The sequence below is a fragment of the Mustela lutreola genome, chromosome 8, assembly GCF_030435805.1.
Source record: "Mustela lutreola isolate mMusLut2 chromosome 8, mMusLut2.pri, whole genome shotgun sequence".
Classification (NCBI taxonomy): Eukaryota; Metazoa; Chordata; class Mammalia; order Carnivora; family Mustelidae; genus Mustela; species Mustela lutreola.
This window is the reverse complement of record NC_081297.1, coordinates 76,821,045-76,848,979: the sequence shown is the minus strand read 5'-3', so window position 1 is coordinate 76,848,979 and position 27,935 is coordinate 76,821,045. Positions and strand designations below refer to the sequence as shown.

The 27,935-nt window shown below is 39.3% G+C and overlaps 1 protein-coding gene across 6 annotated transcripts in view; it reads left to right on the top strand.

Moving 5' to 3' along the window:
- The window catches only part of FGD4 (FYVE, RhoGEF and PH domain containing 4), a 220,422-nt gene extending 193,565 nt beyond the window's left edge, over nucleotides 1-26,857 (top strand). For all 6 annotated transcript variants that reach the window (XM_059185677.1, XM_059185676.1, XM_059185679.1 and 3 more), the window contains 7 exons: nucleotides 9,676-9,848; nucleotides 13,398-13,428; nucleotides 13,646-13,738; nucleotides 14,059-14,184; nucleotides 18,424-18,564; nucleotides 21,378-21,518; nucleotides 22,918-26,857. In XM_059185677.1, coding sequence (XP_059041660.1) covers nucleotides 9,676-9,848; nucleotides 13,398-13,428; nucleotides 13,646-13,738; nucleotides 14,059-14,184; nucleotides 18,424-18,564; nucleotides 21,378-21,518; nucleotides 22,918-23,175 — 963 coding nt within the window. In that variant the 3' untranslated portion in view covers nucleotides 23,176-26,857. The remainder of the gene's footprint in view (nucleotides 1-9,675; nucleotides 9,849-13,397; nucleotides 13,429-13,645; nucleotides 13,739-14,058; nucleotides 14,185-18,423; nucleotides 18,565-21,377; nucleotides 21,519-22,917) is intronic.
- Nucleotides 26,858-27,935: the final 1,078 nt, after the last annotated feature.

Sequence of the window (27,935 nt, the reverse complement as noted above, 5' to 3'; positions counted from 1 at the left end):
CCTTTTTTCTTTTATGGCAGGGATCGTGCCTGTCTTAGGTTGTCAGTGGCGGGGAATATCCTTACCCGTCATCAGACGGCAGATATCAATGATCTGCGTCCTGTCTTAGGTTGGTATATTTCCCCCACCAATCTTACCCATCATTGACTACCAGTCCAGCATACTTAGCCACACTTGGGGGGATGTTCCAGCCTCGATGGCTAACAAGGCCTGCACCATGGCTTGCTGTTGCCTATGTTGCTGTCGCCTCCAAATTTGCAGTTTCCTTATTAGCAGAATCAAGCCCACTAGGAGGATTATCATCAGACCAATTATGCTAGCCCATTGTTTTGTAAAGGTTAACACATCTTGCAATGTTTTGATTATCTCTGGGAGGGTTGCAAGCTCAACTCTGGTGTTATTTATCCTTGTTATGCCTAGTAGCAGGTGCTGAGTATAGTTTTGGAATTCTACGGACTAATTCCCCCGCAGGTATGGGAGAGCTGTCGGGAGACATTGTGTAAGTCACTCATATTAGTATAGGCTATGGGAGTTACACAAATTGCCGGGAAGGGTGTATACATCCCAGTCCCAATAGGGCCCCCCATATGTCCACTTGTTCTTGAACTAAATCCTCTCTCTGGTTGACTATCAGGATTCCTGCTTGCAGATGTGCATTGATCTGAGTCTATGTTTGAAGGGCAGCCGCTGTTCCTTCTGCAAGGGTGTTCACAGCTTCCGCAGTGGGTATAGTTGTAGCAAGCGAGACTGCTGCTGCCGTGGCAGCTGCTGTAGATAGAGCCAATGCTGTCACAATGGCGGCTGTGATACTAAAATCTCTCTTCTTTCTGGATAGCACCACCAGTAAATTGTCCTCTGGAATGGAAACTGGGATAGGAACATGGGTAGGGATACGCATAATCACAGCCAGCTTGAAGGCCGTGACATTCCAGCACTAGGAAAGATAGCAATTCTTAGTGCAATTCAACGTATCATTCAGCTCGCTAGCATTTGTTATGAGGAAAAGGAACGGTGGCGAGACCCATATGGGAGTGGGCTGATAAGTAATATTATTGGGACAAGACACATTAACTATTGTCTCAAAGGTACTAGAGTCATTTTGTTTATATGAACAGTTGAGGAATTTGCCACCATTTAACATGGACACTGCTGAGATATCAGTACATGCTCCTAGCAAGTTACAGACCTGCCATGCATCAAAGGGAGAGGAGGGAATATGAGAGAAGAGTTAGTCACTGGTAAAGGATAAGCCATGCTTTAACCACTGCTCACAGCTCTCTGGCTTGAGTCAGCCGCAGGAGGTGTAGCATCCCCAGAGTTATCATCAGCATCTTCAGCTTCATGACTGGTGTTTGGAGGCAAGGCTGCACGCACCAGCCACTCTGGGATCCAAATTGGAGCCTCCTTTTCCTGTGGAAAAACACATACAGACCCCCTACTCCATACTAACCCTGGATCTGGTCCATTCCACTTTCCTGTGAGGATGTCCCTCCAAAGTACTAAAGGCTTAGGGGAAGCAGCAGCATCACTTGCATGTCTGTCTGCAGCTGATTTACCCGTTTTGTCCAACGTTTAAAAATTCAAAATAAAGAGAATGGTGTTGAGCTTATCTTTAGGGGACCTGAAGGTCTCCCCTATTCCCCCTTATTGTTTATAAAGCGCATTTTTTATTGTAAGATGCGTACGCTCCACAACACCCTGTTCTTGTGGGTTATAGGGTATTCCATGTTATCAAGTGAATGTCCCTATGCCGCGAAAGCCTGTAGGCAATGAGCGATAACATCTCTGGATTCCCCCCCATGCACTGAGGCAAAAATTATTCCAGAGCAGGTATCTACAGAGACATGAACATATCTTAACTTTCCAAATTCTGAAACATGTGTGACATCCATATGCCATATATGATTAGGTAACAAACCCTTAGGATTAACCCTCAAGGACGGTGCAGGTAGTAAGATCATGCAATTTCTGCAGGAGACTACTATGTCCCGTGCCTGTGCTTTTGTTATGTTAAATTTGAGGCGAAGAGTTAAAGCATCCTGTTTCTTCAAATCCTCCCCTAAATGGTCCCATTGAGGTATGTTTAGCAAGCCTTCATCTAGGAACCATGGAGCCGCCTCTACCATGCTTTAGTGGCCGCCGCGGCTATTTGCAGATACACTGCAGGGTTGTATTGTATTTGGGCCTGCTTTCCCGTGTACGGTCCTATTCCCCTTGCCCCTCTTCTGACAGTATGTACCTCCTCTCTGCCCAGTGGGGAGGTGACTGAAGAAAGGCAGGGGACATGCTGCTGCTGCTGCTTCTGTACCCTCCTCTCTGGAGAGGGGTAGGAGAGGAGCCTGGTCAGTGTGCCACATTTCACACCCATGCAGGCATGGGGAAGCAACCGGCACCCCCTGTGGGCCTCAGAGCCCTCCCTGCAGTGAACCTGGGCAGGAGGGAAGAGGCCCCAGCATTGGGGTTTGGAGTCTAGAAGGGACAAGATGACTCTGTAAATGTCCTCTGGGGTGGGTCGGGAGGGGATCTAGTGTTCAAGTGCAGAAATCTTTGGCTTTGCTACCAGTTCTGTATGATGAAAAATAAAAGTTCACCGAGAGGACATTTCTAGGTCCCACTGAGGATTTCCAGCCGCTGCATTATGGCGGGCAGTGTCTTCCAAAGAACTAAGGGCTTGGGGGAAGAATCCATAGGGGCTGAATGTCTTTCAGCTACTGCTTGACCATTTTTATCCTAGCAGTTTTCGTTTTTAACGGCGTGCCATTGGCCTTTAGAAGGTACTTTAGGGAACCCTCTAACCTCGACTTTGACAGTCCAGATCCCATAATTAGAATCCCAACCTAATGGCTGTTTCGCGTATACCCGCCACTAAATCCCGGCTCTAAGGCCGCCCCGCTTCTTATTGTGGACTTGTACAAGTTAATCCTGGCTCTAAGGCCGCCCCGCTTCTTATTGCGGACTTGTACAAGATTCCCACCACTTTGATCGTGGTCCCTTCCCCGCTTACCTGCGGTTTCTTCTTTTTTTTTTTTTTTTTAAAGATTTTATTTATTTATTTATTTGACAGAGAGAGAGAGATCACAGTAGGAGAGAGGAAGGGAAGAGATCACAGAGAGAGAGGGGGAAGCAGGCCCCCTGCTGAGCAGAGAGCCCGATGTGGGACTCGGTCTCAGGACCCTGAGATCATGACCTGAGCCGAAGGCAGCGGCTTAACCCACTGAGCCACCCAGGCGCCCCTTACCTGCGGTTTTGATAAGAAAATCCTGGCTCTATGGCCGCCCTGCTTCTTGTTGCGGTCTTGTACAAGTTTCCCACCACCTTTGTCATGATTTTACCCTGCTTACCTGCGGACTTCTCCCTTGCAAGGTTTTTCTATTTTTACTCCCCGCTTTACCGCAGAATTCCCACTTTTGAACGTGGCTAATGTCCCCGCTTACCTGGGACCTCTACTCCCCGCTTTCCTGCGGGCTACCTTGCAAGATTCCTTTATTTAGTTCCCGGGTGCCGGCGCCATTTATTGCCCTCGGCCCACAAGGACGACAAGAACCCTGGTTCGGATGCATCTTCTCTCTCTTTATTTCCGCAAGTCTACACACTTATATACGCTTACATGACCAATCAGCGAGCAGGGTACAGGAGGGAGCGAATCAGGCTGTGCACCCAAACAAACAACTACGCTAGCAACCAATGATGTTTACTTTCTCTTTGGGTGTTCCGCTTAGTCTCACGAGGCAATCCTAACCTGGCAACTAGCCAGGCGCCATCTTTTAATGGCGGAGGCCACCCTGGCCAAGGGCCTGCCTCCGACATCCTCAAGCTTGTGAAGTTTGTGCCTAAAATATCTCTGTGAAAAGTACATGAGTTTGCCATATAGTTCCTTTTCACTGGAGTAGGTCCCTGTCCCTTCCTTTACTTCCTGGAAGTGACATTTAGTCTGCGGCTTATCTCAAATGTAAGAGCTCTTCCTGGGGCATCCAGGCCATTATGTTTTTAGTCTTCTGTTCATTCTAGTTCCTTTCTCTATCGGTATACTGATAATCACAGTAATAGCCAATGTGGAGTAACAATAAGTTAACACTTAGTCGTAGCTCAATAGATGTTAGCTGCTATTATGATTGTTATTAGAGTCACAGAAACAGAGATGCATTGGTCATGAGGCTACCCAGTGCTTGGCACATTCTCAGTGTGTGACTCACATCTGACTTTGGGCTACAAGGCAGTCATCCCACCATAATGTGAGTTTAATTGGGAGCTTACAGGTTTTCATTTTCTGGGTACAGCCTCCTTAGAAAGGAAACTAAATATCACGTATAGGGGTGTTCAGAATCTCTCATTTTCCAAAAAGAACATTTGGTCACCATATTATCTAGCTGTTCTCCTGAGTTTGTGTAACTCAAGAAAATTGAAAATATATGTCTACACAAAACATGTTTATGAATGCTTACAGCAGAATTATTCATAATAGGCAAAATATTTGGACATATGGATATAGTGGTATATCTATGCAATGGAATGTTATGTGGCCATAAAAAAGAGAATATTGGTACATGCTACATGGATAAACTTTGAAAGCGCTGTGACAGGTGAAAGAAGCCATTCACAAAAGTCCATTCTATATGATTTCATTTATATGCAATGTCCAGAGTAGGCAAATGCAGAGAGGCAGGAGATATAAGTAGTAGTTGCCTGGGGCTGGTGGGGAAGAGGAAATGAACATAAGGTTTCCATTTGGAATCATAAAATGTTCTGGAATTAGATAGTTATGAGGATTGCACAATTTACAGCTATATTAAAAACCACAAATTGTATATTTTAAAAGGGTAAATTTTACATTATATAAATTATGTCTCAATAATTTTTAAAATGTATAGATTTTGTCCAATTTAACTGTAAAAGTCTTCATTTGAGCACACAAAAGTACTTCACCTCTCAGAGGTTATATAGAGGACTAAAAATGTAAAGCAAGGATTGTGATGTCCTGTCAGGGTTCAGAGGCCTATTTATTTTGAAATACAGATTTTATTACTCAGGTGTGGTGAGGCCACTGGATCAGGAGACAGTTGCCATGAGAAACATCATTATACTCACAGCTTCCCAAAGGGAGAGGCATGCCATAACATGGGGTTACTGAGAAAACAGCAGGGTCCATAAGGGGGCAAAGGGAACACATGTGAGCAAGAGCCTTTCTTAGGGTTCAGTGAGAAAGAAGGGGCAAGACAGCATAAACAGGTTTAAAATCTGCTCGTTTAAATAATTCTATCAGGCTCTGGGGCATGCAGGGGCTGCTCTCTGGTACCTGGTCCTGGCAGGGGAATACTGGCCCAGTAAGGGCTTACAAAAGAAGACGGCGGGGGTGGGCTCTGGATGGGTTGCTTTCCACAGGAAAGGCGTGCCTGTAGGTGAGTCATTTACTACTTCTAGGAAGTGGGTAACCCTAAGAGGGACAAGTTCCCCTGTTGTCAGCAAAGCCCCAAGATGTCAAAGCATCAAGAAACAGATGTCAAAAAAGACATACTTAATATACTATTTTGGGTAAAATGCATAGAAGTTCATGTCTCTTCCCTTTGCCTTTACCCTTCCATTAGGTGCTTTGGTACTGCTCCTTTCCTGTCTTCTGGATTATACTACGGTTTCAATAGTTAAGCTTCTAGCTCTGTGTCTAACCGATTGCCTGGGCTTAATTTTCACATTTGAGAATTTTTCTGGAAATTGTTTAAGGTTGAATACCTTGTTGCAGAGCCAAATTAAGCAGCTCTTTGGAGGACAGATGGCAAAGAGCCTTGGGGGAATACAGCCATAGTGACTTTGAAGAAAGGACCCATCTTGTTCCAGTTATTATAAGCTATTAAACCTCTCTTTGCCGTTGCCTCCCTGGAGGATGGAGGCGTAGAGCAGGAGTTCCCGGAATTGGTCGTGGGAAGACCATCTTAGAAGCATGTCTGTAGGTCCATTCTGCTAATCCCTGCATGCCGCCCACCTCCACCCTTGCTCTGTCTTTGTCACACACGCTTCCTCTCCGCGACACACTTTTCTTGCCATAGAGCATCTTGGTTGTTTGTATGTAGAAACTTCAGAAGTACCATTTTAATCCTTCTGTCTCTAGAAAATGAGGGCTAGTTTTCGGGTATCCTACCCTGGTGATCTCACATTTCTCTAAAGAGCCCAATTGCATGTAGAATCCGATTTCAGCTTTCAGCCGAGCCTCCCATGTTTGCTCATTCGCTGGCCCCCACACCATGCTTTTTTCTGTTACTGCCGGACACTCTGTTGACTAAATCAATTAATCACACACCTGACATCTGAAAGTTTAAAAAAAAAAAATCACTGGATTATCCCATAAAATGGCCCAAGAGGTTTTATTCTTGGCCCTTTGTTGTTCTGGTCTTTATTTCCTTATTGCTTAGCAGCTTTTAGGTTTTTTGCCCCTTGACTCATTTAAACTTTGAATACAAGAGCAGGCACTGGGAATTTTTTCCAATCATGTACTTTTACAAACTTTAAAGCAAACTTTAATGAAACTGTCTCTGGTGAAACATAACATTGAATTGTTTCATATATTTCAAGACTTTCGAAATAAGTAGCTGAGGACCACTGGAGATGAGGAAGGGGGACTCTGTGCTTTTAATAAAATCAAGGCTGCCTTCTAGCTACCACTTTCAGAACTTACCCCACCAGCCAGAGATCACACGTTCCTCACGCCTTCTGGCCATGGATAAAAAGCAGTCTCCTGCACTGAAAGGGAGGGCCATCTCCTTGGTGCTGCAGTTGCTCTGAGTTCCTCTTTGAGCAGAAACCCACACGGAAGGGGATGGTGGCTTTTGCCACAGCAGCAAGGTTCACAGAGGGAGCAGAGGACATCTATGGCTTGGTAAACAATATTTTATGTCCTTAAGCTCATACTTTGACCTCTAGGAAAAAGAAAAAGAGTATTTATGGTCTAGCATTAGATTGTGATAGGAGTTATGTAAGGTTAATAAATTAACCTTACATGTAGTAGTTATTGACAGTTTACAATGTAACGTGCCACTTAGGAAGCATCTGTAATTGGGGAAGTGTAATCCTGCAAGCATAAAATGGAAAAAGAAACCTATCATTTATAAGATAGTCTGTCATCTTGTATGAGTGTCACCACAAAAACCACATGCCTAGAACTTCCATATTCATGGACTGTTTCTGTAAAATAACAAGACTTTGCTGAACCTTATAAAGTGAACTTGAGTACAAGTAGTAGATAACTCAGAAATTTTATGCCACAGCATTACATTTGTCGCTCAGTTTGCAGAAGCATGAGGTGGTAGTTGCCATCTTGAAGGTTGAGCCTTGGAGCCCCCGGGTAACTCAGTCAATTAAGTGTCTGACTCTTGATTTTGTCTCGGGTCATGATCTCAAGTCGTGAGATGGAGACCCACATTGGACTCTGTGCTGGGCGTGGAGCCGTTCTGAGATTCTCTCTCCCTCTGTCTCTGCACCTACCCACTCTCTCTCTCTCTCCCCCTGTCAAATAAATAAATCTTGAAAAAAGAAAGTCGAGCCTTGTGCCTGTTGGTGGCTGCTTTGCAGTTCCATGTGCACTGTTCACAGCCTTGACCAAATCCCCTTCCGAGAAGGCCTTCCTACAAAAATCGGAAAAAAGCGTTAACAGGAACAGTTAGCAGCAAGCCGTGTCTTAATCAAGCTGGGGTGGGGAGGAAAGATTTTCTGAGTGTTTTCAAGTCCCTGAATCCCATGTACTGCAATGAGGCTGGGGATTGTCACACTTAGAATGCAGGGGACAGTTGATGGTAGGTCATTAGGGTTCCCTGCTGGCAGTGGAAATGTGAAATGTGGTACCGAGGTGCATGTGCTCCAGGGTGTTTAGTACCCTTTTATTTCTGCATTATTCAGTGTGGAAAATAAATTTATGACACTTGGTTACAGGAAATAGAGTGCAAGGAACAGCTGATGAGAAATCTGCTTTCAGAATGAGTGCAGTGGGCAGTGTCCCTTAAACTAGTCAAAATGTTTTAGAAATCTATGCACATCTCTTGTCTTGATGACTCTGTGGAGCTAAATGGAACCTAGCAGAACAGGACATTTTTCTGGATTTAATCCTCTGACCAAGACTTTCATATATATAGTAATCCTGAGACATGAAAGGTTACATAGTGCACAAAGTTTAAGTCCCCAGTTGTTCTTGTCTTTGAAAAATATATGTAACTCTAGAAGCAGTGTCAGAAACAATAAATATGAAGGAGGTAGAAGTATGGGCCTTCTTTAGGAATCCACCTACAAATTAACCTAAATATTTAGTCTTTGCTCCTTTTGCATGTTTCAGTATTTTCAAAAGTGAATTAAAAGTCTCCCCAAACTTACTCTTTGGTCCTAATTAGTAGGGGTGGTTCATTTTTTTTTTATTTCTTTTCAGCGTAACTATTCATTGTTTTTGCACCACACCCAGTACTCCATGCAATATGTGCCCTCCCCAATACCCACCACCTGGTTCCCCCATCTCCCCACTCCCCGCCCCCTCAAAACCCTCAGGTTGTTTTTCAGTGTCCATAGTCTATCATGGTTCACCTCCCCTTCCAATTTCCCTCAACTCCCTTCTCCTCTCCATCTCCCCATGTCCTCCATGTTATTTGTTATGCCCTACAAATAAGTGAAACCATAAGATAATTGGCTCTCTCTGCTTGACTTATTTCACTCAGCATAATCTCTTCCAGTCCTGTCCATGTTGCTACAAAAGTTGGGTATTCATCCTTTCTGATGGAGGCATAATACTCCATAGTGTATATGGACCACATCTTCCTTATCCATTCGTCCGTTGAAGGGCATCTTGGTTCTTTCCACAGTTTGGCAACCATGGCCATTGCTGCTATAAACATTGGGGTACAGATGGCCCTTCTTTTCACTACATCTGTATCTTTGGGGTAAATACCCAGTTGCAGGGTCATAGGGAAGCTCTATTTTTAATTTCTTGAGGAATCTCCACACTGTTCTCCAAAGTGGCTACACCAACTTGCATTCAGGATGGTTCATTCTTGAGTAGAAATGGAGCATTATACATAATTTGATTCAGTTTCAAAATAAAGTCCTTCTTTTTAAAAGAAGAACTGGTAAAGCAGATCTTTAAAAATTTTTTGCTAAAATAGATGACTTTTCTATCCATACATGATGAATTCTTAAGATGTAGGCCAATAAAAAACAGTAACTTAGTTTTTTACGTAAGGTTTAGTGTGTTAATCCCACATGTTCTGAAATAATAACGGGTTTTTTAAAACTTAATATTAAACACACTGGCAAAATAATTGTTAAATAATACTTGTTTCCTCTACCAGCTATTGTAGACAATTAGAAATTTTCTTGCCTAAGGACTTCAGCTTATATGGTTGAGAACTTCAATTCCTGGTGTATGTAAAGTTCTTTATAAATTGTTGTTGGACTTAATTGAACTTATTTTCTTCATAGTATAAAATGATAATTTGTTTACTTAAATATCAATAAAATATTATGAACCAATAAAGGGAAGTATAAATGTTAAAATAAGGTAATTCTGATGCAAGCATAAAATCTCAATATAGTGTTTAAATAATCTTGCTCACATAGAGGGCATGATATTCCCTAGGGCTACTTGTAATACATGTTGCTTCCTTCCTCCTTGTTTTCCTATTTACTGATGTGTGCCCTGTGTCCTTGCAGTTCAACAACATGTTGCTGTACTGCGTACCAAGATTCAGCTTGGTGGGCTCTAAATTCACAGTTCGAACCAGGGTTGGCATCGATGGAATGAAAATTGTGGAGACTCACAATGAAGAATATCCACACACTTTCCAGGTGTCTGGGAAAGAGAGAACACTGGAACTGCAAGCCAGGTGAGAGAAGCCTTCCTATCACACAGCTTTCCAAAAGCATCAGAATGAGTTGTAGGACCGAATAATTCTGAGGATCTTTCCCAAATGAATACTATAGACCTCTAGGAATCTGGATAGACATAAGGAAAGAAACAAAATCTCTTAAAACGCAGGAATCATGTTATCCCTTTTGATTCTTTCATTAGTGCCTAGAGAGTAGTTTTCAGACAGTAAGAATTCAGTACATTAAATTGACTCTTCAGATTTGCTAGGTGCTCACAGAATGAAGTGGTTGCGTTCAAGCCAGAGTTTTGAGTCTTGTAAGAAAGGGTGCTCCCCCAACTCCTCCCTCCACCCTTCCTTTTGGTGCCAATGTTCGTTGATGCATCAGAGAGGCAGAGTATAAAAGGTAATGATTCTCCTGCCACATTTGGAGGATATAGGAAGGGGGGCCATTTGGTTATAGTGGCCTCTAGAAACCAGGACTTCTGGAAGGCATGCTTCATACAAGCTTTGTTGAGTTGGGAATAAGGATGGGGGTTCTGGCACCCATCTGCTTAACATAAACAGATTTGGAAAGAAAAAACTATGAGATACAATGGCTTATAGCTACCTTGTGTGTAAACCTCTGAACGATAGAGTGCTGTCAGGTTTTGAAATATCTGCCTGAGAAGACTGCCTTCCATCTCTCCTACAAAGTCTTATCATGGTGCGATTTGGGAACCTTCAGAAGGTCACACAGATCGGGGGGTTAAGTACCAATCCTGACTCTCGGATGGTTCTGATATCCGAGAATCTGGAGACTCAGCACTTCTGTTCCTTTTTGTTCTCTTACACCAATAGCATATGGCTGCCTAGATGAGCTCATCCTGGATATTTGTACGTAGTAATTGTGTCGAAGTTTGAAGTTCAGACTTTTAAAGGAGAATAATTCATTTTAGCAGAAATCTGCCCAGGGAATCAGGGAATTGGTGAAATAACAGTGAAGGGAAATAGGGCAGGCTGGTACAGTTTGAAGAAGTAGCCCTTTGGTTTCCCACAGAAAATCTATACTGAACCTGCCATTACTTAGCTGCCAGGGACTAAGGACTAGAAGGTGGCATTTCAAGCATAAGTTAAAAGCGTAGAGGACTTGGCTTTGCATGGCATGCTTTTCCTACCTTATGGTGGGATTTGGGCTCCAACCACCAAGCCCAAGGGAAGAATATATTATGTATGCTGTGTTTGGAGGCTCCTGACCTGAGTCCTTGCTCAGTGCGTGGTTTACTGAGCAACTGGTTCTGGCAACAGGGAGGTTGCATCAGTAGTTCTGACCATCAGAGGAGTCTTCATTGCAGAAGAACTAAGACACCACTGCTCTGAAATCCAGCATACTTCCAAATCTGCAAATTCAGGAGAGGTGTTAAAACAGCAAAAGAAAGATTATCAAGGTTTTTGGGGGAGTTGGGTAAATGGAAACCCCAGCTACCTGATGAATTTTCTTAAGTACAGACAGTAATCACTTTGTAGAGTTCCAATATGCAGTATTGGATATATTTTAATTAGCATTGAAAACATAGTCATTTTTCCTTAAATTTCTTATTCCCCTAATCTCATTGCTCAGTTATATTTATGATTATATAGTGAATTGAAGAGATGAATTAAGTGATTGCTTTTCATCTTGTCTATGATTCTTTCAAGAATCAGGACAAACATTGAAAGTCTCAGAACATCAGAGTGTTATGGGGATTACATGAACCCAAAGTTCAGTATGTATTTGGAGATATTTAAAGATCATTCTCTTCTGAAGCCACCTGTGAAAAAAGGGTTCTGCTTTTCCTGCTAAATGAGTCAGCCTGAAGACTGACCTTTTAAACTCTGCTTCCTCTTTCATATTGAAAAGAATATTAAGTATTCTGTCTTATAGACTTTTTATGTAATTATTTTATATTGCTAAATGAATAAAAAAATAGTAAGTAAATTAGAGGAGTAAAAATTCTGCATGACTTGAGAAAGTAGAACAAAAAGCATTAAAGACTTGTCAAGTTTCTTTGCATTTCAAAAGCTAGACGCATCTAGGAAATAACTGTGTTTCCAGAGCAGCGGAACTCATTTTATCCAGGCAGGGGACTGCAGTAGTGAGAAATCTCTTTTGAGGGACAAGATTAAATGCCCCCCACCACCAAGGCTGTTGGTCCAAGGATTCCCCAGGTGAACAATAAGCAGACTCTTCCATTTGAGGGCATGGATTCCAGCAGCATTCTTGGCACATCTTGACACTCACGAAGAAATTTGCATGAAAGGTAGATGATGTCATAGGAGCAAAACTCCTGCCAGACTCACCCTATGTGATACCTGGGAGTGAGGCATGTGACCTTCAGGCTGGAACTCCAACTTAGCCCTAGCCTACCAAACACATGCAAATAAACAGAGCCCGCTTTTGGCATTCTTCAAATTCCTCCAGCATAGAGATCTAGCTCTGTCCAGAGTCTACTAAAATGGGGACTTTTCTAATATACTCTGTGACAGCAGCCAGCTGGATAAGCTACCTGCAAGGGAGATGAAATAAATAAAATTTGCCTCAATAGGAAAATGGATTTGACTATAGTCAAGGAAAGTTTTTCCCAATAGAAAGTATTAAATACTGAAGTAAGTCCATTAACCTGTGAAACTTCCTTCCTATAAGCATCTAAAATGTTTGCTTTGCTTTATCTGTAATAGGTTAAATACGGTATTGCCTAAAGCTTTCTAGCAAAATTGTGTATCAAAGGAAATGTTAAATAGCTCCCTGAGGCCTTACAAAGATGTTTTAGATTCTAGAGGATAATTATAATATTTTCTAAGATGGTTTGTGACCAGTAGCCTTCAGAAGCCCCCTGTTTTTTCTTAAAGGTGAATTGGAAGACTGGTTGTGTATCTGGTACAATGCTAAATCTGCAATTACCTAACATACTGAGCTAGATGATGGTTGTTAAACTTAATATTAGGGCAATTTATTAGTGGAAGCTAAATGTAACTCTCCCAGCAAAGTGGGTGGTGTAAAACTCTGTTTTAGGGGTGCCTGGGTGGCTAGGTGGTTAAGTGTCTACCTTCCTTTTCAGGTCATGATCTCCAGGTCCTGATATAGAGCCCTAGAGCAGGCTCTCTGCTCAGCGTGGAGTCTGCTTCTCCGTCTCCACCCCCCCATGCTCGCTTGCTCTCTCTCAAATGAATAAGATCTTTTTCAAAAATTAAAGATAATAAAACTCTGTTTAAAAAAATTTATTTGTTCAGGGATGCCTGGGTACCTCGGTTGATTAAGCACTGACTCTTGATTTCGGCTCAGTTCAAGATCTCAGGGTCATGTGTCAGGCCCCCAGTCGGGCTCCACACCCAGCTTAAAGGATCTCTCTCCCTCTGTACCACCCACTTTCTTAAAAAAAAAAAAAGGCATTAGTTTGATTGCCAGCGATTCTGTTTAATTTTTATTATAACTCCTTCCTAGGCATCCCTGAATTTTCCAGAAAGTTGGAACAGCATTAAAGCATAGTTTTATTCATGAGGTGTAACTCATTAATGTTCTGTATTCACTTGAATTTTGTTTTGTTTTAGTTCTGAGCAAGACAAAGAAGAATGGATTAAGGTAACCCATATATCTATTTTTTTATTTTTGTTTTTTGGTAACCTTCGTCTGTGTGTACAAACATGCACATATAAGAGTGTACACATATTGTCATCAGAACAAGGTCATTTAATTTTTAAGATCATTCTTACATCACAGACATTTGTTTGATAAAGCATTTTTCATTAATTTGCATGTGATATTTTAATGTGTGCTCTGAATCTCCTTTATATTTTAGGCTCTTCAAGACACCATTGATGCTTTCCATCAGAGGCATGAAACCTTCAGAAATGCAATTGCAAAGGATAATGACATGCAGTCAGAAGTTTCTGTAAGTTGAAAAGAATTCTTTAAGTTCTTTTCTCTTTGCAGTTGCAGATCTGTCTAATCATTTGCTTATGTTGCCTTTTCTCTTTGCAATGCCAAACCTGGCTATTTAGACAGAATCTCATTCTTTCTTACATGAATACAATAGTGAGTGCCTTTGTGTGGTGCTTAAACTTCTTTACACCTTTTATTTCTTTTCCTAGGTCTTGAGTTTCAAAGCAAGATATGAGCAGTGTTGTCAAAGTGCTTTTTAATAAATAAGTAAATAAGTAAATACATAGATGGAAATGACAGCTTTTTCTATTAAAACTCGATCCTATTTAGACTGCTGAGCTGGGGAAAAGAGCTCCAAGATGGATCCGAGATAACGAAGTAACGATGTGTATGAAATGCAAAGAGTCTTTCAATGCACTGACAAGAAGAAGGCATCATTGTCGAGCATGTGGACATGTAAGTGAGATTTCTTAATGATCATAAGGTTGCTAGTAACTAGATAGGTGTTATATAATCATCAAGTTTGAAAAGACAAAAAAAAGTTATTTAATTAATCAGCCACCTAATTGATAAACTTATTTTGGTGATGACTATTTGCAAAGCACTGTGCTGGGTCCTGGAGAAAAATGGTAAGCAAAATGATACCCCTCTTCACATATCTTACATTCTAATGGAGAAAATAACAAAAGTCAAGTAAATAGACAAGCATTTCAAATTACTATAAAAACAATAAAGAGACAATGAAGAGGTTAGAATGGAAAATAATGATAATGTAGGAGGACTTAAAACCACTTTTACTTAGAAAAATGAAGACCTTGGGCACCTGGATGGCTCAGTTAAGCATCTGACTCTTTATTTCACCTCAGGTCATGATTTCAGGGTCATAAGATCAAGCCCTGTGTCCAGCTCCATGCCCCAGCAAAAAGCCTGCTTAAGATTCTCTCTCTTCCTCACCCTCTGCCCCTCCCCTCTCCCTGTCTCCTTATTAGGAAAATAATAATAAAGAAAAGAAAAATAAAGACCTATCTGAAGGTTGTTATTTAAACTGATGAGGGTGAGAAGGAGCTAACCATGCCAAGAGAGGTGGGAAAGGTGTGGAGTAGCACTCTATGTCAGAAGCCCTGAGATAGGAGAAGGTTGGATCTGCTCTTGAGGTGCCAGAGGTCATGAGGCAGGAGCCCGATGAGTAAGTAGAACTGTGGCATAAGAAATAGTTATCAGTAAATAATAACCAAAGGAGTTGATGTCCTTGAGAAAGCAAGAGACGGAATGTAAATAGCATAAGTGGAAGTTCAGGCTTCTGCTGGGAGAGGAGACTTCCCTCCATTATAACAAAAAAGAAAAAGGTAATGATGGGTGCAAATGTGGGTGTGTTTTTGATTTTGTGGTAGGAGATTTTCAGCAAAATGATAACTGTGTTGTCATTGAAGTATGAGGAAGAGTCATGGGCTGAAAGAAAAGGGCGTAAGAGTGGAGGGGGAAAGAGTCAAGAAAGAGGGCTCAGTATGAAATAGTTGTCTCTGGGCAGGGGAGTGAGCGTCCCCAAGGAACAGGTGTGGACTGCTCTGTGCCCATTAGAGGTTTATGGTTATGCATGTAAAGGGACACTCAGTCCATTTACTGGCAAGGTGGTTCTCTCACAAAATTCAGTACCTCTGGCCAGAGAAGGCAGGTGACAGGTTTTCAGTGATTTGAGTTGTTTCATATAGAAAGCGTGAGGAAGAAGAAGGCATGAAATGAAGTAGGAAAGAGATAATAGGTTTGGGATAGCCTTGTAAACCAAGCTGAAGGTGATATACTTTCTTCTAAAAAGTGACAAGTAAACAGAGAAGGGTAGGCGTTGTAGTGCTGTGATTTAATATATTACTAATATGCTAAAGTGCAAAACAGTTCGCATTGATAGTTCTTTTAGATTATTCTCTTACTGCAGATTTATTCTTCCATTTTTTTTCCTGAGTTTTCTCTCAGTGAAACAATTCTGTGATCAAATTCAGTTTGATAGCAAACAACTTTTACCCTCCTCGTTAAGACTTTTTGATCTGTCATTGAGTTTGCTTGAAATGATTTCAGGCATTGACTGGTAGTCTTACCTTCAGTAAACAAGCAGAAGAGTATTTGAATGTGGATTACCAAAATACTATAATGTGACTTGGAAATAAATAAGGTGGTAGCTGATATGAATGTGCAGATGCAGGCATGTCTAATTCCAAATCCAACAGTAATTTCATTGTAATTTTGAGAAAACAATGAATAGTTCTTTATCATGAATTTACATGCTATGAACCCAAATGAAGTTTTACTAATATTTATATGTTCATAAATAGTTTATTATAAATTGGGAAAATACGCTTCTAGAAGCAAGAAGATAATTTTTTTTTACAGATTTTAATTAAATTCCAGTTAATATATAGTGTAGTATTAGTTTCAGGTGCACAGTATAGTGATTCAGCCCTTACATACAACACCCAGTGCTCATTACAGCAAGTGCCCTCCTTACTCCCCATCACTGTTAAGTGCCTTCCCTACCTCCCTCTGGTCATGATCAGTTTGTTTGCTATAGTTAAAAATCTGTTTCTTGGTGTGGCCCTCTCTCTCTTTTTTTCCCCTATGCTTATTTGTTTTGTTTCTTAAATTCCACATATGAGTGAAATCCTGTGATATTTGTCTTTCTCTGACTCCTTTTGCTTAGCATAATATTCTGTAGCTCCATCTATGTCATTGCAAATGGCAAGGTTTCATTCTTTTTGATGCCTGAGTAATATTCTAGAGGGAGTGAGTGTGTGCGCGTGTGTGCGCACACACCACCACATCATCTTTATGCATTCATCAGTCAGTGGACATTTGGGCTCTTTCCATAGTTTGGCTATTGTAGATAATGCTCCTATAAACATTGGATGCATATATCTGTTTAAATTAATATTTTTGTAATCTTTGAGTATAATTGCTAGGCCATAGGGTAGTTCTATTTTTAAATTTTTGAGGAACCTCCATACTGTTTCCTACAATGGGTGCACCAGTTTGCATTCCCACCAGTAGTGCAGGAGGGTTCCTTTCTCCACATCCTCCCCAAAACCTGTTGTTTCTTTGCATTGTTTATGTTAGCCATTCTGACAGGTGCAAGGTGATATTTTATCATTGTTTTGATTTGTTTCCCTGATGATGAGCATCTTTTCATGTGTCTGTTGGCCATCTGTATGTCTTTGGAAAAATGTCTATTCATGTCTTATGCCCATTTTTTAATTAGATTATTCATTTTTTGAGTTTTAGAAGTTTTGTACATCTTGAATACAAATCCTTTAACAGATATGACATTTGCAAATATCTTCTCTCATTCACTTGGTTGCCTTTAGTTTTTTTTATTGTTTCCTTCACTGTGGAGCTTTTTATTTGGATGAAGTCCCCAGTGGTTTATTTTTATTTTTGTTTCTTTTGCCTCAGGAGACAGCCACTAAAAAGTTGCTATGGCCAAGAAGATAATTTTTTTTAACTGGAAGGTTTTTTTTTTTTTCCCCCTAACAGTTATCCTGTAATAATCAGAACAAAATACTTTTCACTAAGAAATAGCAAGCATTTGCACAGTACTCATTTGTTGGCACTCTGTAAATGTTCATGGGATGCCTTATGAGCAAAGTATACAAGGACAATCTCTCACAGAGCTTATAGCCTAGTGAGAATTACAAACATAAACTGTGAATAATCGTACAAGTATATGGTTAAAAATGAATCAGTATATCAAGAAGAGTAAGGAACTTCATAGCATAGTGACAAGAGATAGTGCCCCATTCTGGAAGTTAGAGGAATCTTGAGGAAGTGAGAGTTGAGTCAACATTTGAAGGATGAACAAGAGTTAATTCACTGAAGCAGAGATGAGAGACACTTCAGGGGCTCTAAGAAGCCTGTGTCACAGGGGATACAGAGGGGAAGAGGGGTAGGCCATGGGGATAAATCTGTTCTTTAAGAGCAAAAGGAAAACTGTAAGGATTTTAAAAAGAGGAGAAACCTATCAGATTAGCATGTTTAAGACAACATCTGGTGCTGTTTGGAAAATAGCCTGGAGGATTATTAAAATAGAGGCTAGAGAATGCTCCGCTAAGAATCCCAGTAAGCATGCTACAAGGACCAGTCATGAGACCTAATAGTCCAAATTATGACATTGATAACTTGGATGTGGAAGGAAGATGCAGAAAAATAGACAGATTGAAAAAATATCAAGATAAAATCAGCAGGACTTTGTAATATGGTGACTCTATGGGGCAAAGTAGAGGGAGATGTTGAAGACGATGACTCCTAGGTTTCTGACTTGGCTTGACTGGTTAGATGGCTGTGCTATTTTCTACAATAGGCAGCACTAGAAGGGAAAAGGTTATTAGGAGGGGTGGGATGAGTCAGGAGAGATCTGAGGGCAGGGAAGATCAAGATTATTAGTTCATTTGAGGAAATATTGATGAAACATCCAAAAGTATGAAGGGTAAACGTCTGGACCAAGCCTTTGAAGACCTTCTTTAGAGTGAGGCAGACAAGGGTGAACAAGTAGAGCCTGTCACCAACAGAATTACAATACCATGGTATATATTCCTGATGTTCATAGGGCGTTCTTAGTCTAGTATAAGTTTGTGTTAAATATTTAATTCTTTCTTTTTATTATTACTGTGATTATTGCTCAAATCGTTGATTATTCACTTTTTTAAATTTAAGGTGGTTTGTTGGAAGTGTTCTGATTACAAAGCTCAACTTGAGTACGATGGTGGAAAATTAAACAAAGTTTGTAAAGACTGTTATCAAATAATAAGTGGATTCACAGATAGTGAAGAAAAAAAAAGAAAAGGAATTTTAGAGGTATGGAACACTTAATGTTTGGTAATGTTTAAATTTTTATGCAAGGAATGTAGAATTGTCTTTTAACCCTGAAGAATACAAAAGCATATTTTGTTATTTCTCTTAATATTTAATAATTTGAAGAACAAGCAAGATTCATACTTTTGTCCTATCTTGCTGAATTTGGGGATCATACTCAGTTGTGTAGAAAGAAGAGGGACAAGTGCTATATTTTAATCACGTGCATTTGAGAGTGAAATATAATGCTTTTGTGAAGATGGCTATAGTCAAATATTAGAGTATTAATTGTCTCTTCCGGTGCCTAACTTATGGTATATTTTTTAATAGAAAAGCTTCTCTGTCAATTTTATCGTATCGGCTTCAAAAGCCATTGTCTGAAATTATTAGAATTCATATTAAAGTATTTATTACCTGAAAATATCTACCAACTTACTGCATTAAAAGCATCATTTAATAGCCAGTGACACTAATCTGGTAACTGCATTGAAATATTATTGAAATGTCTTGCAAATGAATTTGACTCATGTTTTCAAACTAAAGTCAGAGCCTCCCAAGCCGGGGAACTGTAATTCAGCTTGTATCTGAAATGAGTTTTATACTCAAAAGACATTAATGTAAGGAATAAATTATATAGTAAGGCCTTTGTGGCAGAAAGTTCAACATAGCCTGGAAGGTCTGTGAAGGATAATAGGCTCATGATCAGACTCCAATATATCTAAAGTCAGAGACACACTTGGTTTATAAAGAATTTCCATGATTTATTAAGAATCAATGAACATTTATTGAGCATCTATACAGTGTAAGCTTACAAAGGTCATTTCTGCTAAATGAAAAAGAATCCATTGGAAAAAGTGTCCATTGAAGGTTAAAGTATAGGCTGACAAGCTAAAAGTATAAAACTGAATCCTTCTAGGGTATATATGTTGCTTACAGGCAGACCAAAATGAGGCTTTCTCCGGCAGGAAGGTGGAGACCCATTTCATTGGCTCCCAGGAGCACAGCCTTGAGACTTAAACACAGCAACTGATGAAACTGGCATAATGGAATGAGTCAGATAACTTGTGTTAAGGGATGAATTTCAGGCTGTATCTATGAAATAAAAAAACTCTAGGTAGTTTTCTCAAAAAACCTTTATTGGGAGGACAAGTTACCAGGTTAACCCTTTTAATCAAATAAATATATAATGTGAGGTCAAGATAATATATATATGTGCACATGCACACACATGTACACACATATTTGAAACTGGCTTCATGCCAGCGGGTTTGTTATGTGCTCTAGACCAAAAGTCAACAAACTTCTCCAGTAAAGAAAGGGTCAGAGAGAAACTATTTTAGTCTTTTCAGGCCAAGAGGAAAAGCGGAATATTATTTCTATAACAAGAAAAAAAAATATTTTCACAATTTTTTGAAAGAATTCAAAATTTAGTAATAACTTAGTATAACTTTTTATTTTATTTTTTTTTTTTTTTTATTTTTTTAAGATTTTTTATTTATTTATTTGACAGAGAGAAATCACAAGTAGTCGGAGAAGCAGGCAGAGAGAGAGAGGGAAGCAGGCTCCCTGCTGAGCAGAGAGCCCGATGCGGGACTCGATCCCAGGACCCCGAGATCATGACCTGAGCCGAAGGCAGCGGCTTAACCCACTGAGCCACCCAGGCGCCCCAGTATAACTTTTTATAATATGGCAATAAGCCTGGAATTCGTTGCGAGTAGGGGAGAGTGCAGTTCGTTTAACTGGAGTCCAGAGTTAGTGTTCGCTGTCGTCAAATTAATTTTAAATGTTCATCCTTAAAAACTATTCTTAGCTCATAGGCCATACAAAAACAAGTGGTGGGCTGGTGGGCCCTGGTTTGCCAGCCACTACTTCTTAAACTGTCTGTGATGAAGGGCTAGTTTTATTTCCAAATCACCACAGCTCAATATTTTTGTGACATAATTATGTTGCCTGTGTGTTGTCACAAAGCCCAGTTGCTCTAAAAGTTTCTAAGTGCTTACTCTTACTTTCTGTGTTTTATATTGAAGGTGTAGCAAAATAGTCTGAACTAGCACTGTTCAGTGGGCATTGAGTAGCACTACCCTAATGATTAGAGCAATTGAAAATAGAAACAAACCACTCGCTTCCCCTAATGTGCATAATAAAATCTATCATTTAGTCCAAGGGTTTTGTTTTTGTATTTTTTTAACCAGAGATATAGGTATCAGGAGACAAAGCAGAAAACTATAAATGAGTCTACAAAGAATTGTTGCCATTTTCAGAACTTTTAAATTATCTCAGATTCCAGGACAAAACTTGCTGGTCAGTATTTGCCTTTTTGCTGTTGCACTGTTACACAGTTGAAGCTGGTATAGCATTGTGGTAAAAGGGCAGGCTCGGGATCCAGACCCAAATGCCTAGCAATACCGTTCCTAAATGTGTGACCTGGGGACAGTTACTTCATCTCTGAACCTCATAGATAAGAGAAGGGGTATCTTCTTATTGTCAGTGTAAGGATTAAATGAAATAATACACATAGTGAACTAAAAAATGTGCGTGCATAGCAAGCAGTCAGTGAATGTTTAACTTTATTTAAATTTCAGGTCTGGTGCTACAAAGAGTTAAAATTCACTTGAATATTTTCCCTGGCTCATGAAAAATCTAGATGAGTATTTAAATAAACATTGCCATGAACCTTTTTGGACATTCCCAAGAGAAATTTTATATGAATGTATTGTACTTTGTGATTATTCCCTTAAGGTGAATTACTTCTCTGCCTGGTTCATTTTGTGTTCTCTCTCTATCTCTCTCACTCTCTTTCCATTATATTTTTCTAGATTGAATCAGCAGAAGTATCTGGAAACAGTGTAGTGTGCAGCTTTCTTCAGTATATGGAGAAGTCAAAACCTTGGCAGAAAGCTTGGTGTGTGATCCCCAAACAAGACCCTCTTGTGCTGTACATGTACGGTGCCCCCCAGGTATCTGACCGGTATCTTTCTGAAGGGGGTCCTGGGGCACAGGCGGAGGTGAAGAGACACTGAACTCAAAATCCTTCCATTACTACTCCATAGAACAAGAGAGCTCAGACAGTTGCATTGTCTTTCATTACAGTTGAACAATAATTAGGAACTAAAATTCAAGCTTAAACTATTTTTTTAAGCTTTTTTTTTTTTTTTTTTTTTTTTTTTTTTTTTTTTTTTTTTAAGATATAGCCCATAGTTTCTTCACCCTGTGCAGCATTTGCCTTCTCCCCCCTCTCATTCCTATTCAGTGATTTGAGAAAGGATTAGCTGGATTAGGAAGGGGTATGGGAAGCAGGGGTGAAGCAGAGGAAGAACCAAGGAGGAGAAGGAGCCTGTTTGGTGAAGGGAAATAATTATAGGTTTGGGTTTTGTTTTATTTTTTTTTCCTGAATGGATGGATACCTGAAGAAGAAAGGAATTTGAGAGGAAAGGGAATTTACGTCAACCTCAAATTTTCATCGTCCAGTAACAAGTTTCTAAGAACCATGTATACATGAACCTGAGCTACACCTGCAGGAGTAACAGACGCAGGTTTAGCTTCTAACCAGAACAGCACCAGGCACTGTGGAAAAACACCTGCATTCGCCTGGAAATAGATAAAATCTTAAATGTACCTGTTGTATTTTAGCCTATATCCATATTAAAGGCTGGTTAAAAAAAAATGTTTTAGAAATAAACTGACTGGCTGGCTCAGTCAGTTAAGCACCTGCCTTCAGCTCAGGTAGAGATCCCAGGGTCCTGGGATCAAGTTCCGCATTGGACTCCTTGCTCAGCCAGAAGCCTGCTTCACCCTCTCCCTCAGCTGCTCTCCCTGCTTGTACCCTCTCTCTCTCTCAAATAAATAAATAAAATCTTAAAAAAAAAAATGAAAGAAACTTAAAATACCAAGGTATATAGTGTCTTCTATTTCATTATTTTTCCTATACCCTTTTCTTGTCCTGAAATAAATTGATGCATGAATGAATGGATCACCAAATAAAACAGTTCGGTAATCAAATCATCATTAGTGTTTGGTGGTTTTGTAGAGTAAGATAACTATTATTCTTTCCCCTTTTCATCTGAATGAAGAGCTAAATGGACTCCTTCACAGGGGGTGGGGTGTAGGGTCTGTGAATCTTGGCTGATTGAGGTATCTGCTCTCATTCATTAATTCACTCAGCCAACATTTTCAGTGACCTCATGTCTGGGCAGTATGCTAAGCATTGGATCCCAGTCTCTGTCCACAGAGAGCTCATAGCATGTGTCTTTGTGGAACAGCAATAGGGAAAGGGTTAGTGGGAGCCAGATCACAAAGGGCCATGGATAACAAGCAAATACATCTCACAGTCCTGTGTACCATGTTCTTTTTCCTTAGGACGTCCGAGCCCAGGCCACCATTCCACTCCTCGGCTACGTTGTGGACGATCTGCCAAAGAGTGCAGACCTGCCCCACAGTTTCAAACTGACCCAGTCCAAGTCTGTGCACAGCTTTGCTGCAGACAGTGAGGAACTGAAACAGAAGTGGCTGAAAATCATCTTTTTAGCTGTCACAGGTGAGACACCAGATGGTCCCAACAAGCATCCAGCCACCTTGGATGATCATGCTGAACCTAAGAAAAAATTAGAATGCTGAACTCCAGGACCATCCATGACATGGAGGTCTCAAGATTTACAGCCCAAGACATTCCCAGCCCTCCTTATTCATCTCTTAGCACTTTATGTTGGAAAATATAGGCTCATAAATGCATCTTTTGGGGGACTATTTTCCTATGTTTCTGTACCCTTAGTGAAACTGATGTGCAGAGCCATTCTACCGATAAAAGTTTGAAATAATGTGAAAATGGAGCATTTTTTAATGAGCTATTCCTTGCATATGTACTTTTGTCTTGAAGAAGATGGTATCAATGGATTCTATCACTATCAGGTTAGAATAGGCCACTTGCATCTAAGGTCCTTCCATGTCTTCTCCCTCACAGGTAGGACTTGTAACAGTTTGAAAGATATACCTCCATGTTGCCAAAATAGATCCATGGTATTAAAAAAAAAATACAGGGACAGTTTAGGCTATTAACTTATTTAATTTAGTTTATAAAGCTCAAGCTGCATAAACAATGTAAGGTCTCTTAAAACAAAAAGGACAAATTGTTGACATTCAAACTTTCAACTTACTAAGAAAAGATAGTACTTGTTTTTGTAGAAATATTCCTAAGAAGAAACTATCTCAAGTATATAGCAATTATGTGTATATAGTATTAAATATGGATATAATTATATTATACATGCTTTTCTCTTCAGCTTTAGGTTCATATTTGTCTCTAATTTATTTTTTAAATATAAAGCATGTTTTATCTTGGATTTGAACAATTTCAGAAATGTTTTTGGTGTTTTATGTTTAACTGATTGACATCTAAGGGTATTGATATTTTTATAATAAGAAAAAGCAGTAATTTATGTGGCATGGGATATATTAGTTCCAACAGTATTTTTAAAGTACTATTTTTTTCGTTCTGTGCCTATTTAAAACAGTGCCTCTCTTTGAAGGTGCTAATAATACCTATTTAAATATATAATGAGAGTTTAATTAATGCTTCAGTCTTGAGTATTTGGCCACTGGGGTGGTCGAAGTCACACAGGTTATTTTACCTTTCACAGTCCTGCAATTGTTGCAGCAGTTAATATCAGCATGTGCAAAAATGTTCACAGAAACCTAAACTGTACAAGATACCTGACTTTATATAGAACTGGGACATATGGAAACTGTGTTTATTGTAATGTTTTTCTATTCTGTAAGGCTATTAAGCATGGTTAAATGAGGATTATACATAATTAACACTTAGATAACTATGTGGGCCTATGCCTTCATCAGATGGGAAATGAAATTCACATGTGTTAACCTGTGTTTGAGGGGCAGGTAAATAGAAATTAGAGGGAGTTTATGCTCAACTCTTTAAACCACCTCAGTGAAGAAAAGGAGGGGGAAAACACAGTAATGAAAAGCAATATTTTAATGGTAGGTTTGGGAGGTACAAGATGTTTGAAGAGAGTCTGAGCATTTTTTCCCATCATTTGGGGAATTCTTAATAGTCAAAACATGATTTATCACAAAGGCTGCTCTTCATTATATTGTGGTTGTGATTAAGATCTCACATAAAATTGGCTATTTAAGTTAATCTTTTTCTCAGATTAGGTATTTTTTTACCCATTTACCCTGTTAAGCCCCAAACATTATCACTTTTAAATTCCTAAGTCTGCTAGAAATCCACAAGAATGACCCCACTATCTTGGCTTTTGAAAATTATGTCTTTTTTTTTTTTAAGATTTTATTTATTTCTTTGACAGACAGAGATCACAAGTAGGCAGAGAGGCAGGCAGAGAGAGAGAGGAGGAAGCAGGCTCCCCTCAGAGCAGAGAGCCCAACGTGGGGCTCCATCCCAGGACTCTGGGATCATGACCTGAGCAGAAGGCAGAGGCTTAACCCACTGAGCCACCAAGGTGCCCCAAGAATTATATCTTAAGTGTAGAATGGATTCACTCAGAATTTAAGACAGCCACACATTTATTCAGGCCTGTCATTTTAAGAAATATTTGAAGTCTCTCCTTTTTTCCCCCCACTCCAAAGGCGAAGGTAAACTAATTATGGCTGACAAAATTAGATTGCCTTCCTCTATAAAAGGAATTTCAGCCATGATCATTAACATTAAACCAAATATTTGGAATCAGAAAAAGATAAAGGTGTAGCTTCTTAAGCCCTATCACATCAGGGACCCACTGAAAGAAATGTTACATTACTTCTCTTTTCTAGTTGCGAATCCTATGCGGGGAGGTGGTGTGTGTGTATGTACAAAGTATATATTCAAGGTGGCTTTTGAGATGGTTACACTATAGCTGTAGGTGATATATTGGCATTCTTAATCTCCAGAAAAGAGAAGCAATAAAGACATAGAGGGATTATCAGGAGAACATGACTTTTGTAAATTGTGAATAGAGCAATGGAAACATAAGGGCCAGTTTAGAAGATTTATGGGCCAGATTGTTTTTGAAAACTATTTTGAACAGTGAGAAGATTGTTATCCTGCAATGGGAGTAACATGGATACACTCAAGTTTTGGCTCAGTAAATATCATTGTTATTTAATTTAGATTATCAAAAGAATACGTAAAAAGAATATTGTCATGCCCTTAACATTATCCATTATCTTTAATTTTTCTAAAAAATTAGAAATAATAGTACTAGAAGAGAATTTCTGGTTATCCAGTTACCATCTTTCATGGCACACCCCGTGTTCTTTAGACAAGCACAAAGAGAAGCATTGAGGCAGGCTTACCTGTTTCTCATAAAGAGTCACTAGTGCTTTTACTTGGAGGAAGGCAAGGGAATACTCTTAAGCATTTAGTAAACATTCAGCTAAACCAAAAGACATCAAAGTGTGATTGGTTTCAAGAACCATCATGTGTCTTGGTTTCTGAGACACCTGAGCAGCATGACAAATTGAACATAAAAAACCAATTGATTGCTTTCCAATTAAAAACAACATTCCATATAGGTTTTACTCTTTATTTTCCCTAATCTGGTGCTTTCCAAGTCATCTTCAAAGTGCCCTTTCTCCAAACTTTGATAAAAACTGCTATTCATTACAAAACATTCCAATTTTTTTAAACTTAAATTTTGCTTTTACTGAACGTCTACCATTTGGTATATGAAGTATGAAATGTAGTGCAGACTTATCTCCAGGTTTTAAGTGGGACTCAATAATGAAAAATGCCACCAGCCACTTTTGTAATAATGGCATCTACAATGCCATCATGTATGCAAGCAATAAAATTCTTCAGGGTATGTTTTTATACTGAAATTTTAATAAGAATGCCCCTAGCCACAAGGATATAGAGAATTAACTTTTAGAAATGATACTATAACTCAAATTTCTGGGTATAGGGAAGGGAAAGGGGGGCATTATTCCTTGGATTGAAATAAGTGTCAAAAGCATTTTTCCTTTTGCAAAGGGTATGGATGGTGAGAGAATTAAGCACATCTGCACTACTTCGTCAAGCTACATTTCAGTTTCCATGAAGTTTAATACAGCATACAGGTTGGTGTACTTAGCTTCATTGGGTGACCTACCCCAACTAAAAAAAAAAAATACTCCAACCTAAAAAATTACTAAACTTTTTATAAGAATTAACCTTTAAATGTGCCCTGTCCCCATATATAAATACACATTTGGATTTTTTAAAAAGAGTACTTGTCATAGTCATAAGTATAAAAACTACAAACTTCATAGTACTGCAGGGTTGTTAAAGATTCATTGATGCCTTCTTGGGCGCCTGGGTGGCTCAGTGGGTTAAGCCGCTGCCTTCGGCTCAGGTCATGATCTCAGGGTCCTGGGATCGAGTCCCGCATCGGGCTCTCTGCTCAGCAGGGAGCCTGCTTCCTTCTCTCTCTCTCTGCCTGCCTCTCAGTGTACTTGTAATTTCTCTCTGTCAAATAAATAAATAAAATCTTTAAAAAAAAAAAAAAAAAAAGATTCATTGATGCCTTCTTAAAAACCTTATATCAAAAATACTTTCATGAGCTCACAGTTCTGTTTTACTTTCCCTTGTCTACTTTGTGGAAACAGGGTAGGTTTTTTTGTTTGTTTCCTTCCAAAGTGTAGATCCCATTTATGATTATATTTAAAGCCTTAGGTTCTTATTCTGAGAATATTATCTGTGATAACTCTAACAAGATCTTTCTGGACAAGATACATCCAGAGGAAAAGGCACCAACAGGAGCAAATAAACTTTTAAGGAACAAAGGTCTTATTTTTTGCCAGGTATCCTTGTATAATGCAGAATAGAAGATTAATTAAAATTTCCTACATCATGTGATGTTCATGTTAGCGGGTCTAAGATTAAGCACATGGTATTTATAAGCTAAAATTAATTCAAAGTTAAGAATGTCTTAATGTTTTCATTCTTCAATTTTGTATTCTTTAAGAATGTATTAATATAAAAACTGTGGCTAACCAGTTCTTATTCTCTAGAACTGTATTGACACCGGTAGTGGATCGTGTTACTTCTTCATTCTCATCCAATTTTAGTAGAATCAAATTGCTTTTTATTTTCGTATTACTATCTACTATAGATTCTTCAGATGTAGAAAATGAGTAGGATATATAAAGACCACTAGATATACTTTTAAAACTCTTTCTGTGAATTTATGCATATATGTATATATGTAAAAACATTGTTGATTTTCCAATTGTTTTTCCATAGGAGTGAAATTTTTATAGAGACTGTTCTTTTTAACTTAAATATTTTAACATAAATTATTTACATGGGTTTTTAGTACAATTCATTCTTGTGTGTGCCCTGTAATCATGTTTCCAGAAGAAGATTACTTTCTTTATTGATACGG